The following is a 20,706-nucleotide window of genomic DNA, read 5'->3' as shown; positions in this document are numbered from 1 at the left end:
CTTGCTTACTTTTTGTTTTTGTTTTAGAAAATAGATAAACCATCATGAAACCTATTAAATGATCGTCATGTGACTCAGTTGCTATGCCCAATTGTGTGTATTTATGTGGGTCGTGCAATCCAAAAAAGGTGCCATGCCAAGCAATCACCCTTTCTCCACATAAAAATATATCTCATAATCCGTACCAATAGAAACACACAAAAAACTTCAATTATAAATTACTATTAAAAAAAACAATTATTATTAAATTATTATTTTTTATTTAAATTATTATTAAAAAAACACAAAGATCAAGTAATTTATAAATTATTATTTTTATTTAAGTGTGAAGGAGAAACTGATTTGTGTGTTTATAACAAACAAAAAAATGGAAAACATCTTGTTAATCTTCTCTCTGATTTACCACATATGGCAAGTGACAAACTCGAAACCTGCTGTTAAGAGAGGTAGACATATTTTACATATGTGAATAGTATGTGTTCCCTTAACCATTTTGACAAGTTCAATCTCTAGTCACATATAGAAAAACATATGTTAGGAGGATCTACCTTTCTAATGGTGCCAAACACACACTTAGTCACGTATAAATCTCACGATAGATATCAAAAAGAACATTCAACTATGACATGACTTGTGGATCATAATTAATAACCATCATAATATGATGATGTCAAAAAGAACTCACATATTCAACTCAACAACCAATATCACCCCAAAAAAATTAACCAAGCATTCTTGAGATCATGCAAATTTAGTAAAAATCCTATCAAGTTTTGATCATACTACCCTCCCCACTTTGTACAGCTCATTCTTGAAACGTAAAATTTCGGCAGCCTGAAGTTTGGCCTTACTTCTTTTTGAAGGTGACCATACAGAAAAACGCTATTGCACGACCAATAACACCCATAAGAATGAGGATGGATATGCAGAGACTCCAATCATGAAGATTATAGCCACTTTTTAAAAGTGAACCGCAACGAGTTATGAGCCACACTCCTTGGTACCTATAGTATACAAGTAAATAAAATCATGTTCAGTATTCAGATTCAAATATGATATAAACATAGTTTTACTTCAAGATATTTAAGCAGATACACAAATTTATAGCTTAAGGTCATGTTTGAATAAACAACTTAAGTAAGCGTTTATGCTATAAGCGCTTAACATTTAAGTGCCTAATGTATAAGTTATTTCTATGACAAAAGATGAAATAAAATCAAACTACTTTTATATAAGCTATAAGTTGTTTTCATAAGCTATCATGGAGAGTTTATATCAATAAACTGAAAATAACTTATGAGCATCATAAGCTGTTTTTTTTTGGAGTACAGCATAGGCTGTTTTCCATTCGCTCCCCAAACAATCTAATAAGCACTTATGCTAGTATATAAGCTCAAATAAGTCAATCTAAACAGATCGTGAATAATCTTTGACATATTACCTTTCAGCATTTGCAATGACCAATGCTTGTAAAGCCCACTTAGAGTAGCATAAATTAGCTATAGCCTTTAAAATTTTACTATCTTTTTGTTGTGTTGCAATGAGAGTCGAAACAACTGGAAGAAGTACTGACCACTGCAAGATACATAATCGTGTTAGAGGAGAAATGAAAATTGAAAATATGTGTGTGAATAAATTTCTGTTGTGGAATTGGTGATTTTTGTTTTTTGCTTCTAGGACTCACCAGCTGCGCTGCGCCAGGTTCAAAAACTATGGATAATGCATATGCTATGCCAGTTACACAGTATACAAGACAAAGCAGCACAATATAGTTATCTGTGAAAGTAGATCTTGGATTGGTTAAGAAATAGAACATAGATAGATACACCACTGGTTTGATCACTGTATTAAAATGATCCATCGTGTCTTTCGAGAGAAAATAAGCTAAGCTGCTCATGCCAGAATCACTCTCCCTCCAGTAGTGCAGTTTATCCAGAGAAAATGATCTCAAGGCCGCTATTTTGCATAGAAGAGCTGAAATTGACAACAGCGTATAAGAACAAAGAACTCCTCAAATGAATGGTGAGTAGAGTAGAGTAAACTATTTGCAATGATATTTATTTATGCAACTTACATACAGCAATCACCGTATAGGTGTAACCAGATGCACCAAATGTTTGATCACTCGATTTGGTAATTGATCCTAAGCATGCTCCAGCAAGTAGCAAAATAAGATAATCTACGGCCTGGATCCTGGCTTCTCGTAATCGCTGCTTCCCAACCCTGAAACAACATTGGTTAGGAGTGAGAGTAGCAAAAGAAAATGCAGCGATCTGGAGAGTGAATCTTCCAAGTTCGCAAAAATCCAAGATCTTTAAATGACTTACCGTATAAGAAAGTACTTATATTGCTTGAATACACCAGGAGTTTTCCGGTTGGATAAATCCTTGGATTTTAAAAAATTAAGTCTTATCTTTTCGCCTCGCAGTTCCACATTGCTTCTTACGTCATTCCATAATTCTCCGGCGAACGTCTTTCCCACTTCCCCCAAGTCATTAGCTGAATTTACACTCTGCGGTATACCAAACTGTGCTGCATGCTGTCTCATATCAAGAGGTATTGGATATTCATTGTGAAGCATCCATTTAACTGGAAGGTCTTGATAACTGAGTCCTGAGCTTCCACCAGGTGCTGCAATGCCCTCCAAAATGTCAATATAGTAATCTGGAGGGTTGATCCTCTCCGGAACATTGATCCCGAGACCTGAAAAATATTCTTCAACTTTCTTGGCAGATCCGTGATAGACCATGAGACCGCCTTTACCCAGAAGTATCAAGTCATCAAACATGTTGAACAAAGCATAGCTGAAGCAGAAAACTCAATCATTAATAAATCAAAGTGAACATAATCTTTTTGTTAACAAATCTAAATTAAAGCGTGATGTATGATATCAATCTTCAGAATGGCTTCTGTTATAGATAACAAACAAGGACCATTTGAAAACAAATGTGTACTGTAATCAGATGCATATTTTTTTTATCACCAACTTGTTCAAAGCAAAACGAAAAATAGTGTGTACTATTATAAGGTGCATGAGTCTACAACATGAAATAGAAATGAAAAATCATCTAAAACCTAAAGAGCACACAAATGCAGTCATTTAGTAATAAGTAATAATACAATATATTCACATAATATTGTCCTAAGGAAGTATGTGATTGTATTAATAATGGCATACAATTATTTTATAAATAACTGGAGTTGTTGGGTTAATTAAGTTTCATTCTTCTTATATTTTTCTTTCAGTTCATTTGGGAAATTTTTCTTAGTCTTGCTTTGTATTAGTCAGATTTTTTTTCTTCTTTTTTTGAAGGATTGTATTAGTAAGATAGACTTAGGTTTATGAATCTTAAGTAATAAATCATATTTAATCTTATTTGTGTCTTTGATAGGTTTAGGAACAGTTCTAATAAAATAGGGCCAAAGTTTGAATCCTTGAAGGGCAGGTTAGAGAATCCTTGTGAGATGCTTTGTTTCATGATAAGAATAAAATAAATTTTTAGTACAGCAAATAGTAACAGAAAAGAAAATAGCATAAAAAGCAACAGTTAAAATTTACCTTGGTTGATGAACCACCATGCAAATGTTCACTCCCTCAAGCGCTTCACGTCTTAGTGCTCTTAGAAGGAGCTGAGATGATGCACTGTCCAGGCCAGATGTTGGTTCATCTAACATCAAAAGTGAAGGTTCCATAACCATTTCTAATCCAACATTTACCCGCTTCCTTTGGCCTCCAGAGACCCCTCGCTTTTCCACGGTTCCAACCACGGAATTCCTCACAGATTGAAGCCCCAAGAATTCAATAACTCTTTCAACAACCAGAACTTTTTCTGGTTTTGACAAATCAGCTGATAGCCTTTAACAAAATTTCATTTGAATACACACATACACAAGCATACAAAAGTAAGTGTGTGAAGGCAATTAAAATGATTTAGAAAATACTGCAGGTAAAATGTCAAACATAATATACCTGCACTGTGCACTGAACCAGAGATTCTCTTCCACAGTCAAGTTTCCATGAACTACATCATCTTGTGGCACGAAGCCAATAATTTTCTTAAAGGAATGAATTGATTCATTCCTTCCATTTATCAGAATTGAACCAGTAACCAAGCATCCAAGTGCTTTTCCAGCTAGAGCTGAAAGAAATGTTGTCTTGCCAGCCCCTGACGGGCCCATGATAGCGGTGATACGGCCAGGTTTGATTTTCCCGGTTACATTTCTCAATATATGTTTGTTTTGAGCTTTCAGTGTAAGAGTCAGATCTCTGAAAGAAATCTCAATAAAAGGCCTCTTACTTTTCTCAGTATTTGTAGCCATTTTTAGTACTCCTGAGAAGGTAAGGTTCTTGTTTTCTTGTTGCTGAGCCTTTTCTTTTTCAAGCTGAGCATATGCATACTTAAAAATTTGTGTGTTAGTTTGTGGCTGTTTTTCCTTTGTAGCACTTTTATGTCTAGTTTCTTTTCCTGTGTTTGGATTATAGTTAACATGCGGGTCATTTTCAATTTCATGCATCATGTGCATTAGTCCACTTGGAGTTTTTCCCTTTTCAGTTGGCACTGCAGAGGAACTTGCAACCATGTTTGAAGGTTGTGAATGCGGCAACAATTCAACATCTGTTTCAGAAGTCTCTTGATTCAAAATTTTAACTTTTTCAAGATTTTCTTCGTCCTTTTTACGAGAGAACTTGCGTGATAATTGAGCTTGCAGCCCAGTTGCACCTTTTTTAGCAGCATCTTTTGCAACTTTCCATCTTTGGTGTGCATTTGCAGTTTTCCTTGCACTTCTAGCTGCTGATTCTCTTGATTTTGCCACTCTCCTTTCCCTAGTAGTTAGAACTTGGTCAGAACAGTTGTAAATAATGAGTAGCAAAGTACTCAAAGCAGCCTGCATAAGCAGTTAAAGAGTGTTAACTTTCTACCAACTTCATCTCTCTCCTTGCGCGTGCGTGTCAGTGTGTGCACGCGTCGACCATTAAGCATCTATGTTTCTCTATGTGACATAGTACTAAGCATAGACCGTTAATCTTAGATCATCTTTGCACATGAAGTAAAAACTATTTAAAAATTAAAAAACAAGAACCACGAGATATGATAACTTACAATGAGCATAACTCCATATGCATGCATGTTTTGGGTTGCTGTGTTAGAATTACATGAACTCAGCTTAAAACATCCTACAAGCGACAATCAGCAAACGGTCATATGCACTTTGAATATATACAGTCAAAAATTGATTTGTAAATCTGAGATCTAACGCAGATATATTGCCGCAAGTATTCATCATTAGATATCTTACTTTTCGCAGATGTGGAACCCGTCCTGCAGTAATGCCTGAAATTTCATGCGAAAATGTTAAGAAAATTTCTAAGAATGAATCAATAGAGGCACAGTAATTTATTTTAAAAATCCTCAAAAAAAAGTATAACAAGTATACTAAAAAGTTTGGTAGTTCATAAAGTGCAATCAAGTGTTGGAGCAAAATAATACCCACTACTGCACGGAAATTTTGTGGTGGTTGTTGGACAATAAGATCCAGCTGAGCAAAATGTTTCACTACTGCTACTAAAATCAGCCCAAACATTTGCTCCTCCGCATGTATGATTTGGCTGCATTGGAGGTAGTTGATAAAGATATCTGCAGAAATATATCCATAGATTAGTTCGATGCAGACAGAATGCAAGCAACATCTTGAGAAAACAAAACTTAGGGTCAGAATTATAACTCACGGTTCACATACGCCAGTTGTTTTATTGAGTGTAGCAATGGGGCAATATGAGCCTAGAGGGCATGCTTCAAGAACAATATTTCCAATTCCCAAAAGAGATAAAAGAATCAGAGACGGCTTTTGCCATACATATCGATAATCATTATTTTTTTGAAAGAATATAAAAAATCATTATTGTTATTACATACAATGTTATTATGCCTCACTACTATTGATAAAAAAATTAGCACATTATCTTATAGAAGCTTTCTTTAGTCATCGGTGATGAAGAAAGAAATCAAGAATTTTGAACATTGTTGTCATTATACTTACGTATCATGCATGTGATGCCATGAGGACAAAAGAAGCCTTCACAACATGCTCGACAGTTTGAAGTTCTAGCAGGCATCTCCTTTGAATCTTTAAGGTCAATCTTCTGGCCTGAGGGAACACTACAGGCCCATCCGGGCTCACAACCAGAAACCCATGAGGTTAAATTACAGTTCCTGTTAGGCTTTAAATAATTGGCACTTGAAGATTTCTCCATTAAACTATTTAAGTAAAACTTGACTTCTGCGGCTGTACACAAGCGGTTTGAAATATCTCCTGTCATCATAAACCAAAGCATAAGAAGAATTGTGCATGCAACACGTTTATGGTAGAGAACAGAAATTCAAATACTGCTCATTTCACTTATTTAGTCATCTTGGTTTTAGAAAAGACAAATGTTGAATCGTTCTGTAGAACCCGGGTTTGAATTATGGCTGGAACAATCCTTAGCCAAGCTTGACTTACTTCCCGGCCGAATTCCGGATGACCAAGGGCCTCTTCCCCTGGAACCGGAGGGTTACGACAAAAACTTGTTTTCGTAAGATGAAATGGAAGATGAAGTGCACTATAGTGGCATGAGAATACAAACAACGAGCTAATAGGGGCCTTCTTTGAACTGTAAACCCTATAGCCACAGCACTAGCATTTTCTTGAAGTCAATGATAGTACCAAAAGCCTACTTGAGATTAGAAAAAACTACAAACCTTATCCCTCACAACTTGAATCCATATTAGTTTCAATATTTTTCATCCTTATAGACCAATAAGCATGTACTAGTGCTACATTCTAATAATTTTTGTTTCCTCGTGTATGAACATGAGCTCCTTAAGATTCTAACAAACAATGAACATGTCTAATTTGCTTCTCAGAAACAGAATAAAAAAATCTAAAGCAAAAAAGAATGTGCCTTGTTTGTTCCGATATATTTTCTAAGAAGCAGAAAGTAAAAGGATGCATGGTTTATTTCTAAATGCCATTGTTCATACCTTTCGTCTTTTTAATGCAAGATGACAAGAAGCGCAAATCTGATGAAAAATTAAAGGCCTGATTCCAATCAGAATCCCTGAAACAATAAAATTACGTTTCACAGTTAAATCAATGTCTACATTAGTATTGTCCTATCATGTCCAAGTAATAAGTTCAAGTCACTAACAGAAAATTGAAATGCATCAGTCTGCAATTCACATAACACAATCCAACTTCCTTTTTTTCTTTTAATATTTTCATGAAACTAAATTGAAGGCCACAACTCATAAATTCAGTCATAATTAAATCTAGGGCCAACAACTAATTCAAATGCGGAATAAGTATAATCTCTCACTGATTTCTTTATCAGTTAATATCATAAAGTGTCTTTCTTTAAGCTCATCTAAATAAAACACCAAATTTGAAACACTAGAAGAATAATTTTATGCTACTCACTTCAAAATAATCAATTGCATTTTGCATTGATTAAATGCACCCCATGTACAAAGTTAATGAATTGAATCTATTTTTTGAGTTATGAATTTCCATTCCATGCATTCACAAAACATTTGATTCTAAATCTAAATATACGTTTGGATTGACTTAGTTGAGGTTATCTACCAGCATAAACACTTGTGAAGCTCTTTGAGAGAGCTTATGGAAAAAGTTAATGGCCTGTCCATAAGCTCTTCAGGATGACTTATGGAAAAAGTTTGACTTTATTTTATCTTTTATCGTAGAACTAGCTTATACATAAGCACTTGTATGATAAACACTTAATTACGCCATTTATCCAAACAGGCCTAAATCTAATTATCATGAAAAGGACCATCCAACATCCAAAAATTACAATGATTCCCGTGAGCTTAGCTCAATCGGTAGGGATATTGCATATTACATGCAGGGGCCGAGGTTTTAACCTCAGACGCCCCACTTCTCCACAATTAAATTGTGTGAGTTCTAGCCACTAGGCTGCTTGACAAAAAAAAACCCACTAGTCTGCTACATGCCTGCCCATCATTGTTATAAAGTTATCAAATAAGAATGCATCCCAGCTCAGCTAAGAAATTTACCAAAATGGCCAAACAAATTAATGGAAAAAAAAAAAAAAACAACAAAGAAAGAAAGAAAAAAAAATGGACTTACGGATCTTTGACACAAAAATTGGAGTCTTTACTAATTTGTTGGCTGAGAATTGAAGTCAAATTGGAAATTCTGGTATAAACAAGCTGAGTAATAAGGGGAAGTACAGCAGGGTTATCAAGTTGGTCATAGTCATTCATTTCTTGACAATGCATCTTCTCCCCAAACAACAACATGCTCAATGTCAAAACCAACCAAACAAGACATCTCCAACTACTACACATGTTGCAAAAATTAATGAATGAAACAACAAAGGTTGTTGTGTTGTGTTTGAACCTTAAAAACAAAAAAACAGGTTTGAAGTGTTTTGAGGTTTTGATTCATGGAAGACAGGACAGGACAATGGGAAGTGAAGTAAGGCTTGGTGGGACCGACCTAGAAGAGTATCTATCGTGACACCACGTTCGTACAAGTTTATGTGTATGCTTAATAAATAATAAATAAGTGAAATGTTAAGTTGTGCCTTTAAGGTACAAGTTAATGATTCAAATATAAAAATAAATAATTGGAATGTGTATATTTTATTTAGTCTTTAACTTTTAAATGCATTGAATGTATAAAATTTTAGAGAATATTTCTTCTTTTAGGTTTCTTAACATATGCCCTAAAGGCACAAATTAACACTACTCAATAAATAATTATAATTAATTTAATTGACAACTATTATTTTGTTGTCTGAAAAGGATATATTAGACTCCATTAATTTTGCCTTGAGTTACTATGGTCAACACTCAACAACATCATTGTTGTTGGATTTCATCAACATTTTTATTTTGGTTTGTTTTAGATTTTTGACAAATGGTTCTGCTTTAGTTTCATTTTATTTTAAATTGCCGTCTTATATAATTACATAACGTTACACCATTAAGACAAAAGTCACATGAATTTTTTGTATGACACTGCAAAAATTGATGTTTGTTAACCGAATATATACTTGAAAATTATTAGACACTAAAAAAATGAAACTTATTTCGACTTGTATAAAAAAAAAATTGTGTTTTTGTGACGTTTTTTCTTCTTCTAATTTTACCCTTTAATTAATTACTTTTTATCATTTTCTCGTTTTTCTTCTTGACGCCGGTAGTAGTAATAATAATAATATGTTTTTAGAGGGTTTGTGTAAGATTGAACCAATAAACTTGCTTTTAGAGTAGTAAAGTTGTGTGTATAAGATATAGGATTGTTTTATAAAAGAAAAAAAAAAAAAAAAAAAAAAAAAGGATGGAGCTGGCTCAAGTAGGGTCAGGTAACATTGGGTTAAATTCACAAACTATAATTTCTCAATCTCTCTTTTTCATTGGCTATTGAAAGGATTCTTCCGTTAATATATTTAGGTTGAAGAGAAATGTTATGAACCCTCTTTTTTTAACATTCTCTCTACCATAACTCTTTTATTGGTGAAATTTATGTGAATCTCACTATTTAATTGGGATCCATTTTCAAAATATGATATCCATGTGGATTTCACCAATAAAAATATAAGTGTTAGAGAGAGTTTTTCAAAGATAGTGTCTATAACACTTCTCATAGGCTGAAATACACTATAAGTAAATGTCTGATTTGGAGGGGGGTCTACGAGAATATAAGGGGTGTATAGATCAATTATCTTCTTAACTCACAAGGGAAAAAAAAAAAAAAACCAAGTGCCCGTCTAATGACTGATATCACCAAATTGCTCTTCATACTTGGAAAATTGCTCTTTAGACTTCACAAATTGCTCTCAGACACTTTTTTTTTTGTTACTCATTTATCTCCACCATGTTAATTGTCGTTTGCTTGTCTATGACAGTTAATTGTCGTTTCCCTGCTACGACAATTAACTATCATTGAAAATTTTAATTTATTTTCCCAATTGCACTTAAGTGCCATCGTTCAAACCTTAAAAATATTTAAAAGTACTTTAATAGACAAAAAATTATGATATTTAGATCATGCAATTACTCAAAAGGTACTTAAATAGTGGGGAAAAATCAAAAGTAATGATAAATTTTGTGGTTATCACCTCTACATGTTTGAGAACCTTTGTTGTTGCGACTGGTTTAAAGAGCATACAACATTTGATGACAAGGGTAAAAATGGAACATCAAAAACAAAAAAGAAATCATATTTCTCCTTTCATTGCTATTACGGTGAGAAGATAAAAAGTGGTAGGTCAAAAAGGTATATATATTATGCAATTAAAAAATTCCATAATTATTCATTTCACTGCACTTCACAATCATACAACATATCAATGTTTCGTAAAGATTGGACTGTCCATATGAAAATGGAGACCCGATTCTCATAGAAAAGATAGACCCTTAATAAAAAAACACAATTTCTTTTTAAAAGAGAAAAAAAAAGTTTATAATATTTGTTCTTAGAGATCTGTTATTTTATATAACACGTATGAGTTAAAAATTACAAGAAATGTTCTAAAAAAATTACAAGAAGTGTTCTAAAAAAAATAAGAAAAAGTTTTTTATTCTATTTTTATTTAAAAATAATAAAATGTAATAGGTTGAGGAGAGTACCGAATTTAAGAGAGAAGAGGTATTGAGGACATATAGATCTCAAATCCATGATAAATTAAACTCAATTTGAGGCCCTGTCATGCTGGAAAAAAATAATAACTATAAATTTGAAAGACTACTTCTTTATAAATTGAACCAAATACATCAAATTTAAAATATTTGCTCCCATCCCTTTTCTCTAAAACTCTCGAACCCAACAGACTCTAAAGAAAATAAAACTTAGCATGCATGGTCATAATGATGTTGAGATTAACATCAACTTTAAAATGTGGCATGCTTTGTATTTAATAATTCAATGTCGGTATCCCAAAAGATTAAAGCATTCCATGCTTTTTTTGGATAGGAAACATTCCATTCTGTATGTGGAATAACATTAACATATTTATTAAATGCATAATAGATAGTTAATTATTTTTTTAATATTTTTGTAAGAAATGGGTAAGATAGAAATGAGGTACGCGAGCAAACTTTATTTTTTATCAGATAATTTAATGGTTAAAAATTCACTATTTAAAATGAATAAGCGGAAAAATGAAGGACAAATAAAGTTTCTTCATGTACATGGAAGAAACAAAGTTTAAGCTTTATCATTCACTAATATTTTTTTTGGACAGAATTTAGTAATAAATTTAAGACTATTACTTTTCTCATCCTATGGCCTTCTCCCGCGTCCTGTAAAATTTCCAAAAATGTCCTTGTGCATTTCGGATTTTAAAATCCGGATTCATGTTTACTATTTCAGATTTATAATCCAGACAATTCTTATGTATAATCAGCCATCAGACTCTCTCACATTTCAGCAGTTGAGTTTTACTTTTAAAAGAAAAAAACTAAGAATATGAAAATAGCACAAAAAAATTTCAAAAAACAAATAAAACAAATGCAAATTTTTTCGGATTTTTCTGAGAATATGAAAAATTAAAAAAAAATGAAAAATGGGTCTAAACGATGGAATTTTGGATTTTGAGGGCGGAGTCCCGTAAGAAGTTCCTTCTAAGGGAGTCATGGTCCTTAAATTTTTTCTGATTTTCTGGGGAAGTTTCGGAGCAATCCGATCAAGTAGCCCGAAAAACCCGGTTTTTAACTAAGAACAGATAACAATGACCCAAAACAGAAGGATGAGAGTTAGAATGATTAATATTATCTCTAAAATGACTATCCATGTTACAAACATGTTTAGAATTTGTGCTGATACAGTTCGGATTATATAATCCGAACTGTTTTACCTTGAAAAAGGGTGCTTAGGGGGTTTTCGGATCATGTTATCCGGAAACATCATGTAACGCGTCCTATTTTTTGAAGTTTCCGGATTACAAAATCCGGAAAAATCCGTTATTCATTTTTCACCCTTTAACAAAAGATAACACCATTCCGGATTATATAATCTGGAATGCTCCGAGGGTAATTTTGGAAAAAAAATAGGGCGCGCGAGGAAAGGCATAGTGTGGGAAAAGGAATGCTTTAAATTTAATTCATATAATTTAGTTTAATTTTTTTATGCATGTTCAAATATTTAGTTATACTAATTTAAATAAACAAATCAAGTCAAAGAGATTCATTTAAAGGCTTGGAGTACCCTGCATTTTAAAGGCTTAGAATACCTTTGTGTGTAACTGCGGAGACTAATTTTTTGAGCCTTATGAGACTCGATTGAATGACAAATTTTCCTAAGAGTTTTAACGTTGTTCCATGGCTAAGACTGAATTTGAATCTATGCCATTTGTTAAGCTGAAAGAGATTTATGTCATCTTATCTATGCCATTGGTTAAGCTGAAAGAGATTTGTGTCATCTCATCTAAACATTTTTTGGTCTTAGAATACCTTTTTTCGAAACTACAAGAAAATTATATTTATTTTCAGGAATATTTCTTTTTCCAATTTAACAAATAAAATTAGCAAAAGTTTTAAGAAATCAAATGAACTTTTAATTTCAAATGTCTATGTAACTAAATATGATTAAATATATGCATAAAATAAATGTATGTTAATTAAGAGTTTAGTTTATGGAAATCTTGTTTTAAAAAATAATTTATGAGAACGAACGTTGGCTCCTTTAAAAACATCTTTGATGGATATCGCTCGCAAACATTGAGATTTCTTCGTGAGTTTGAGCTATGAAGTTCAACTCATCTAAAAATTTTACTTTACATACATTGACGATGTAAAATTAATTATGGAGATATTTTATGAGCTATACTAAGTAGATATTTTAGAAAGTAACTTATAAAATTGAAATCTTGATTGCTGGCGAAATGAACATCAAAAACTTCATTTTTAGAGAGACTTTCGGTACTTTTTCACATAGCAAAAGAAAGGCCATACAAATTACGCTCCCTTACTTTGGTTGATCAATAAAATTCATGGTTTGCTCTAGAGTAGAGACTCAAATGGTATAATTTGATTTGGTCCCAAAGAGACAAATCGGTGTGTGCATATGCTAGCACAATGTGGTCATACAACTCTTTTCTATATCATTTGTTTTTGGATCAAGTAGACCAATGATAAAACTTCATCTTTGGAAGGTGAATAAACAAAACAGAATAGTCATAATTCAAATCCCAACCTTTACGTACATTATTCAATATCTTTATCAACTAATTTTACGAAAATTACTTTTCATATCATTTTAATTGATTTTGCTCATCCTTATTTGCAATCTCTTTAAAACTTGGACAATAGTAGTGGTATTTTCCCCCAACCATCAAGTTAATAAAATTGGCCTCCTAAAAAAAAATGACACTATCATTCATTAATCAAACTCGTTTTTAATAAACAAACTTACAAGTAAAAAAACTCATAATTTGTTTGATATATAAAAATATGTAAAGTTTAAGTGCATTTTTTTAGATATTTTTCTTTGTAATAACAAACATTAAGAAAATCATGAATTTGAAAAAAATCATAATTAATTTAGTTAAAAGTAATACGATATAAACAAAAAGATATGATAACAAACATTCCTATATATTATCAGATTTCACTAATTTTGTGTTTTGTTGGTTACAAATTTCACTAATTTTCTATTAGCTACAAAAAATATCGTTTCCTTCATCGTACGTATCATTCAATTCAATTCAATTCAAGTAAGCTCTTCTTCTCTTCTCCTTTCCTTTCACACCTCTGTTCTTTTCATTCGCCAACCTCCATCTTTGCTATTCGCACCCTTTCTCAGCAAAGTTCGTCTATCTCTTCCTTCATCCTTCTTCTTCCTTTTCCCATTATTCCTTTTTATTCAATTTTTAACTGATTATATTGAAATTTTTATTTTTTTTGGATATTAATGTCGGTTTCAGCAAACGGGTTTAGGGTTTCGTTTATAAAAACTATTGCTTTGCATGTTGAATGTTGAAAAATCGATGCTTTTGAAGTGAAAAATCAAGGTTTTATTTACACTGTGTTTGTTTATGCAATTTAACTTTGTAGTTTTGTTAATTTGATTCTAAGTAGCATTGTATTTGGTTTATTTGATTTAGGGCATAGTTTCAGTTTTCATGATCTGATTCTTATTGATGCTTTTCAAAGTTTCCACTTTTGAATGGTTTTGTTATATAAATGGTAAGTGTGACTATCAAGTTTTGTTCTTTTTCAGAAATTGAACTCTTTTGTGGTAAATTGGTAGAGAGAGAAAGAGTTAGCTGTATTTCATAGGCTCATGATGACATCACATGACATGGATCCTGATGTTGTTAGATGGGGCCTACATCTTCTAGATGTTTGCACATTTCCACATGGTCGATCCCCTGGTGTCGTAACACGGTGTGATCGCGATTATAGTCAAGTTCAATATGTTAGGGAAGGCTTCTTTGAGTATTCAAATGTTGAACATGATGAGGCTGTTGCACGTGCTTATCAAGAAGAATTATCACATCTTGATTCCATGGAATCTTCCGGGAGGATGAACTTCGAGAATGACCAAGCGCGAGTATCCATAGATGCGCAGGACTGGTTATCTTCTTCAAACAGGAGCTATAACTTTGGTACTAGAAACTTGGCAGTAGAAGTTATTTATTAGTTATTTTCGTGTGTAAGAGGTCTTTTTTGTAACTTTTCGCGATATATAATCAACATGTAGGCGATGAATCTTACCAGAATCCCGTAGATGAGTCATGTCATATGAAACGAGCGGAGGATTGTGGTCCAAGTGAAAGGGAAAATGATGAGCATGAAGTTGGGGTATTTGGTTCGTCTTCTAGGTCAGGAGAGATGCCTATCATTACTGATGAAATGTGGCGTTCATTGGAAATATCGGATGAGTCTTCTCTTGATGGTGAAGTAGGCAAAAGATTAAACCAGATGGTTCCTATTCCTGTAAGTGTAACTTTAGTGCATCCACTTGCTCCTGTCTCTTCTTTGGACGATTTTGTAGAGTTCAGGCACAAAATTTCTATGTGCATATGTACGAGCTTTTAACCCACACATGACAAGAGCTTGATAATTCTGATTTATACACATTAGACTTAAGTAATATATCATTATAAGTATAGTTTAGATATGCAATTCTAATTTAAGTAATAATTCATGCTCTTATTTCTCTTGTCTGTGTTTTCAGCATGTTCCTAAAACCAACAAAAACATACCATCTGACGACGAAGAAGTATCAGATCATCAAAGGCTGCTGGACAGGTCTCACTTTATTTTATTTTTTATGCCTGTTGGTTTGACTAGTCTCCTAGAAGAAGTTAATTAAATACTATACCACTATAAAAAACCAGACAAGCCCCATCTCCTCAAAAAATACAGCCATTTTGTGTTTTTCTTTTTTCTTTTTCCCTTCTTGTAACAGACAATATTTTGTTACCATAACCAAGAAGAGGGGACAAATTACTGCAAAGGCTCACCTTTCATATCCTCTCCTTTAAGAAAACTATGATTTTGATATGTGTATTACAGTTATTTTAGAATAAGTATTCTCAAAGAGAAGTTAAAATGGGGCGACAAGCATAACACAGCTTGAAAAGAAGAAAAAAGGCAACAGAGGAAAGGAAAACTTAAGAATGCTGCAATCCTGCTCAATTCCTGTTGCATACTAGAGATGATTGTTCCCTTAAATCATTGGGTAGAACCACAGAGTGGAGGGGCGTACCTACCTAGTGCTCGTATCCTATTATATCCTATCTAGTACAGTTTTCATTTTTTTTAATTATACCCTATCTAGTACAGTTTTCATTTTTTTATCTAGAGAAGTGTAGGGGAATCACTTTGTGCCTCTCATTAGAAGGTCTCATGCAGTGCAATTACCTTACCAAATTAGTTTCTCAATAACTTGATACCTTAATGAGTTAGTTTCTTAATTACTTGGTGTCACGGTAGACAAGATCACGATCTGACTCGTAGAAATGCACGAGTCTACGATCTTGAGTACCATCTGTGTGCTTGAGTAGGTCCAGAATCGGAAATTGTTGGGAACAGTTGGGGTTGCCGCAAAAACGTGTGGAAGCAGTAAAATCGGCCGCGTCTCCTTGAAATTTCGGGTCGCAGGTCGGTTCACGGCCCTGTTTTCGTAAAAAATATAATAAAAGCTTCGGAAACCCCAGCAAACATGTTTTATTTACTGTTGTTGGCGTTACATGAAATGGCTCTTTTCTTACCTATTATACCAAATAATTATTAATTAATAGTTATATAGGAAACCTTTCCCATACACGACTAAGCAATAATTTATGTGATTCCCAATAACACCCATTCGGGAAACCTTCCCAATATAGTGACACACCAATATAGTTGTTTTTAGGTGTGATTTGCTACTGTTTTGAGTTTTAAAAGTGATTTGAGTGTGATTTGATTTTTTTTTTTTTATACTAAATTATGTAGTTTTATATGCATATGTATGAATCTATATGCAATACGTATGAATTTCTGAATTTGGTAGGATCTTAAGACCCGTGTTGCGATCCCCCGATTCATGATCTTGTGACCCCTCCTGATCTTGCTTGGTGTCTTCTTGACTTAGTTTCTGAAGGAAATTTCCATACCAGCTGCCAAAACAATGTATATAGAAACCAAATTTTCTACGCCAAAACCCCATCTTCTGAAGGTCTGCAGCACAAATCCCAACTAATAAGATGATATCTTTTGGATCTCCCACCCCAACCCTGACCTAGGAAGTCGTTGTAGTCTTCTCTATCCTTTGACTGGATTCTTTTTGAATTATAAAGAGCGAGATGTGTTGGATGAAAAAGATTAAATAAGATGGATACAAGATTGTTCTATGTAGTTCTACTTCTTTTTATATATTTTTTTCTACACCTCTTTGCATGCAAGTTAGAACAAATTATGTCTTGTCTTTTTCTTTTATTTCATTGAGTGTATATCTAATTTTAAGAATTTGATCTTTGTTAGACTGCAGTTATATGAACTGATTGAGTCTAAGGTTGATGGAGATGGTAACTGTCAGGTTGGTTCTTTATCTTTCTGCGTAGACATCTAAAATGCAATTCAATTCCTGTATTATAATATTTATTTTATCCTTGTTAAAACGTTCATAAATTTATTAGGAGAAACATATTTTGACTTTAATGTTATAACTTGTGAAAGTAGGATTAAGAATGAGGGGTTCTTGTTCTTCCAAACACTGCCTCAAAGCTATATTAAACACCCTACCTTCACCTACAAGTTAAATACTTGTGGAAAAAATTCCAAACTGGCGCTGCTCCCGTGAAGACTTCAGACATATATTTAATTATTTATACCAATAACATATTCATTCTCATTCCTGTCAAAGAATATCGCATTTCAAATTTCTGATTTTTGAAAATTAACTTTCCATCCAACCATCTATCCAAGAGAGACAACAATTTAAATTCATGTCTTATCTTGAAATTTTAAATTTGATCGTACAACTCTTTATACTATGAATAGAAGGTCAGGAGTTAAACCAAAAAATATATAAGTTGACCACATGGTTCATTAATAGCATAAAATACTCCATACTGGGAGTTTATCAGAAGTAAATCCTTTGGGGTGGGGTAGAGGGTTGTAACTTATTCCTTTTTTCTACAAATATTATAAATCTTATGATATAGGTTATTTCTTTTGAACATATTTTTTTCTCTCTATTGCAACTCAGTTGTTGTTATTATTGAAGTTTAGTGAACTAGAAGCTTAATTTTTAATATCATTATTATTATTCTCGGAAAAATTGACATATAACGAGAGATTGTGAATATTCTAAATTTTTTTAGCATTATTAACTTGGTGTGTGGATCACAGTGCATAAATTTGTACATGCTATTTTCTAATAATAAAGAGTGACTTGTTGGTTTCATTTTATTTCAGTTTCGTGCTTTGTCAGATCAACTCTATCGCTCTCCAAACCTCCACAAATTTGTACGGGAACAAGTTGTTCAACAGGTTTGTTGGTTTTACAATGATGTTTTTACCTGTTTGGCGGTGCTTCCTATAATCATATGTATTGATAGTGTTTTCTTATTGTTTTGCCAGCTTAAGTCCGACCCAGATCTATATGCTGGTTATGTTCCTATGGCTTATAGTGAATATTTAAAGAAGATGAGCAGGTATGCGACTATGTGCACATATGCTGTTATGTTACTTATGCCAATATGGCTTTTATCGACAGTCCTTATGGTTTGCTGATTGCTATATGTATGAATTTTTTAGGAGTGGTGAATGGGGCGATCATGTCACGTTGCAGGCTGCTGCAGATTGGGTATGAAGGGAATACATAATTTCTGTCCTTCCCTATCATAATTTTCGTCTGTTTTTCTAGCTATGCGCGCGCGCGCGCGTGTGTGTGACATGATCAATGACATGAAAACCAAAGCAATAGAGAGAGAGAAAGCAAAAACATAATGTGAGTCTGAGAGAGAAAGTTGTCACATAATGGTTGTACAAATATCATTTCTCTTATTTTAAGACCAACTCCTATACATCAATTTTAATTAATCAAACTGTCCATATTTAGACCTTGAAAAATTATAAGGGGAAACAATTAGGAAAAACTTGGAGATCAATGAGTTGGACCAAAATTTAGTTTATGATAGAACATCATTGGTGTAATTTGATCCATGTAGACGACCCCACTTAGTGGGAAAAGGCTTGGTTATTGTTGTTGTCCTTCCAAAATCTTTGCAGGCCCTCTCTTGTTTCTAAACCCCAGTTTTCCTAATAACAATTAAAACGCACAATCTTAAAAAAGAATTGGTGTCACAGAGCTTTGATTTTTCAGACGTGTTTATGTAAAAAGAATTTACACCTTCTTTGAGATCAAGTTAAGAATTTACAGCTTTAGCGACAGTCTTGAAGTCACATTAATTATTTGTCCAAATAGTTAATTGTCCCAAACAGTTCAAATGGTTTAAGCTCTATTATCAATTTAATCCTTGATATATCATAGGTTTAAATGATTGGTATTATAATCTTTCTTGGATAAAAAATTATTTGTCTTTAAATGGAACTGCTGTAAAAAGGCGAGGACCGGTGACATGATATTTACTTATAGGATATTGTAATGTAAATTTCTTTAATTATGTATAGGAATTAAGGATAAACTGAGTATTCTGTGGGTGGGTTGCATATAAAGAGCATATAGTGTGTTTTGAAGTGGTGAATGATAATCATTGCGTTTTGTTTATTCCTCATTTACTTGAATGACTGATCTGGTCATTTCTCATGTCCTTTCAGTATGGCGTCAAAATATTTGTGATTACTTCTTTCAAGGACACATGTTACATTGAGATTCTTCCACAGATACAGAAGTCCACAAGGAGTAAGATTTGATCAATATTTGTTTATGTACTTTGTATTTGAAAAATTCTTGATAAGTACATGTAGATGTGAATATGGTTTCAAAAATATTTCGATATGTAAAATGTAAAATGAGCAAGTTATGAATAGCAATATCTATGTGGTGTGTACTGTTGGTATATTAATTCCTGTTTCAGAAAAATGCTAAGTGTGTGTGACCTTTACCTGTGATTTATGCAGTAATATTTCTGAGCTTTTGGGCAGAGGTGCATTACAACTCAATTTATCCGGAAGGAGGTAACAAATTTATCCTTTATACAAATCACAGGTAACAAATTTACCTGTGATTTAAGCTAAAGAAGTTTATGATTCAATTATTTGCACATCCAATTTAAGGTTGAAAACGCTCCATGAAATCTCCTATATACAAAAATACAGCCAATGGTTATCTAGCAATAAGAACCAATACTCTCTTGAGTTGTCTTCATTAGTCTTTTGATTATTCCAGTCTCTTCCATGCTCTTGAATTCATTTGGTTGTCATCAATCATCATTGCTGTTTTATGTAACATGGCATTAACTGTTCCATTGTGCGTCTATGCACTCTTGAGAGGATCATTTGCATGAGACTCATTATGCAACCTCATAGCATATCTTTAAAATAGTTTTTATTTACTGATAGTTTGCTTTGTATGGTTATATTTTCAGAGGTAGCACTCACATTTGTTTTTATGTGATATTTATTTAATTGTATTCTGTTATTTCATATTCAGAAATGCCTTCATCTTATTTAAAGAAAAAGAAGAGATGGTGGAACTTTGGCGTTTAGGATCAGCGCACAAATGGATGCAACTATTTCACGCGTCCGTTGCAGACAATCTGACTAAATTTTTGGCTCTTAAACCATTGGTTCATTAGTATGACCGGCTTTGTAATCATTTGAGCTTTTATTGCCAGCTGCGTTATATATTTATTTATACCTTGACACTGCCAGTGCCCATAGCTAGAGTTGGTTCCTCCCTCTTCACCTCCTTCTATTCTTTTATGTATATAATAATAAAATAATAACAATAATCTTTGTTTTCCTTGTACATGAGTATATAGTTGTATATTTTGTGTCTAAGTTAGCTGCATATTATTGTTTTATTCACAACATATTCTTGAGGTTTCTTGAAGAATCTAACATATTCTTAAGTGGAACGAATATAAGTTTGTCCTTGCACGGTGTAGAACTATTGCAGTATTTTGTTATGCATACAGCCTCTGAAAAGAATGGTTCAACTATTTTTACATTAGAAAATAACAAAAGCGATACTGAAGAATTAAGAGGGACAATTACTTAAGGA

General features: G+C 33.0%; 2 protein-coding genes across 5 annotated transcripts; one reads left to right on the top strand and one right to left on the bottom strand.

Moving 5' to 3' along the window:
- Positions 1-462: 462 nt before the first annotated feature.
- Positions 463-8,520, bottom strand: LOC11417813 (ABC transporter G family member 24). Of its 2 annotated transcripts, XM_003591817.4 has the most exons (14): positions 8,149-8,516; positions 7,023-7,099; positions 6,040-6,312; positions 5,729-5,792; positions 5,490-5,636; positions 5,299-5,333; positions 5,103-5,176; positions 3,971-4,887; positions 3,560-3,856; positions 2,328-2,804; positions 2,075-2,223; positions 1,685-1,974; positions 1,442-1,575; positions 463-1,004 (listed from the first exon to the last, which is right to left on the bottom strand). In XM_003591817.4, the coding sequence occupies exons 1-14, from the start codon at positions 8,367-8,369 to the stop codon at positions 848-850; spliced, it is 3,312 nt and encodes a 1,103-aa protein (XP_003591865.1). In that variant the 5' UTR covers positions 8,370-8,516; the 3' UTR covers positions 463-847. The 2 variants fall into 2 exon arrangements, with proteins under 2 accessions (XP_003591865.1, XP_024641074.1); XM_024785306.2 differs by lacking the exons at positions 463-1,004; positions 1,442-1,575 and having other exon boundaries at positions 1,820-1,974; positions 2,079-2,223; positions 8,149-8,520.
- Positions 8,521-13,612: 5,092 nt separating this feature from the next.
- On the top strand, positions 13,613-20,515 carry LOC11418392 (OVARIAN TUMOR DOMAIN-containing deubiquitinating enzyme 12). 3 transcript variants are annotated; one of them, XM_024785296.2, is made up of 11 exons: positions 13,613-13,741; positions 14,248-14,635; positions 14,731-14,966; positions 15,208-15,281; positions 16,998-17,052; positions 17,934-18,008; positions 18,099-18,172; positions 18,276-18,324; positions 19,299-19,383; positions 19,602-19,658; positions 20,134-20,515. In XM_024785296.2, the coding sequence occupies exons 2-11, from the start codon at positions 14,311-14,313 to the stop codon at positions 20,187-20,189; spliced, it is 1,086 nt and encodes a 361-aa protein (XP_024641064.1). In that variant the 5' UTR covers positions 13,613-13,741; positions 14,248-14,310; the 3' UTR covers positions 20,190-20,515. The 3 variants fall into 3 exon arrangements, with proteins under 3 accessions (XP_024641064.1, XP_039685808.1, XP_039685809.1); XM_039829874.1 differs by having other exon boundaries at positions 13,721-13,834; XM_039829875.1 differs by lacking the exon at positions 13,613-13,741 and adding an exon at positions 13,894-14,038.
- The last annotated feature ends 191 nt before the right edge of the window (positions 20,516-20,706 follow it).

This window comes from Medicago truncatula, chromosome 1 (genome assembly GCF_003473485.1).
Source record: "Medicago truncatula cultivar Jemalong A17 chromosome 1, MtrunA17r5.0-ANR, whole genome shotgun sequence".
In the NCBI taxonomy this organism is placed as follows: Eukaryota; Viridiplantae; Streptophyta; class Magnoliopsida; order Fabales; family Fabaceae; genus Medicago; species Medicago truncatula.
Note: the sequence above shows the minus strand (reverse complement) of the source record. Positions and strands in the feature narration are given on the sequence as shown.

Excerpts from the sequence above, each read along its gene's own strand:
- LOC11417813 (XM_003591817.4), bottom strand. The coding sequence starts at position 8,369 with ATGTGTAGTAGTTGGAGATGTCTTGTTTGGTTGGTTTTGACATTGAGC. Across the intron at positions 5,177-5,298 it reads GGGTTCCACATCTGCGAAAA|GATGTTTTAAGCTGAGTTCA; the intron begins GTAAGATATCTA and ends TGTCGCTTGTAG. Across the intron at positions 2,805-3,559 it reads ATGGTGGTTCATCAACCAAG|CTATGCTTTGTTCAACATGT; the intron begins GTAAATTTTAAC and ends TTTCTGCTTCAG.
- LOC11418392 (XM_024785296.2), top strand. The coding sequence starts at position 14,311 with ATGATGACATCACATGACATGGATCCTGATGTTGTTAGATGGGGCCTA. Across the intron at positions 18,325-19,298 it reads TGCAGGCTGCTGCAGATTGG|TATGGCGTCAAAATATTTGT; the intron begins GTATGAAGGGAA and ends ATGTCCTTTCAG. Across the intron at positions 19,384-19,601 it reads GATACAGAAGTCCACAAGGA|TAATATTTCTGAGCTTTTGG; the intron begins GTAAGATTTGAT and ends TGATTTATGCAG.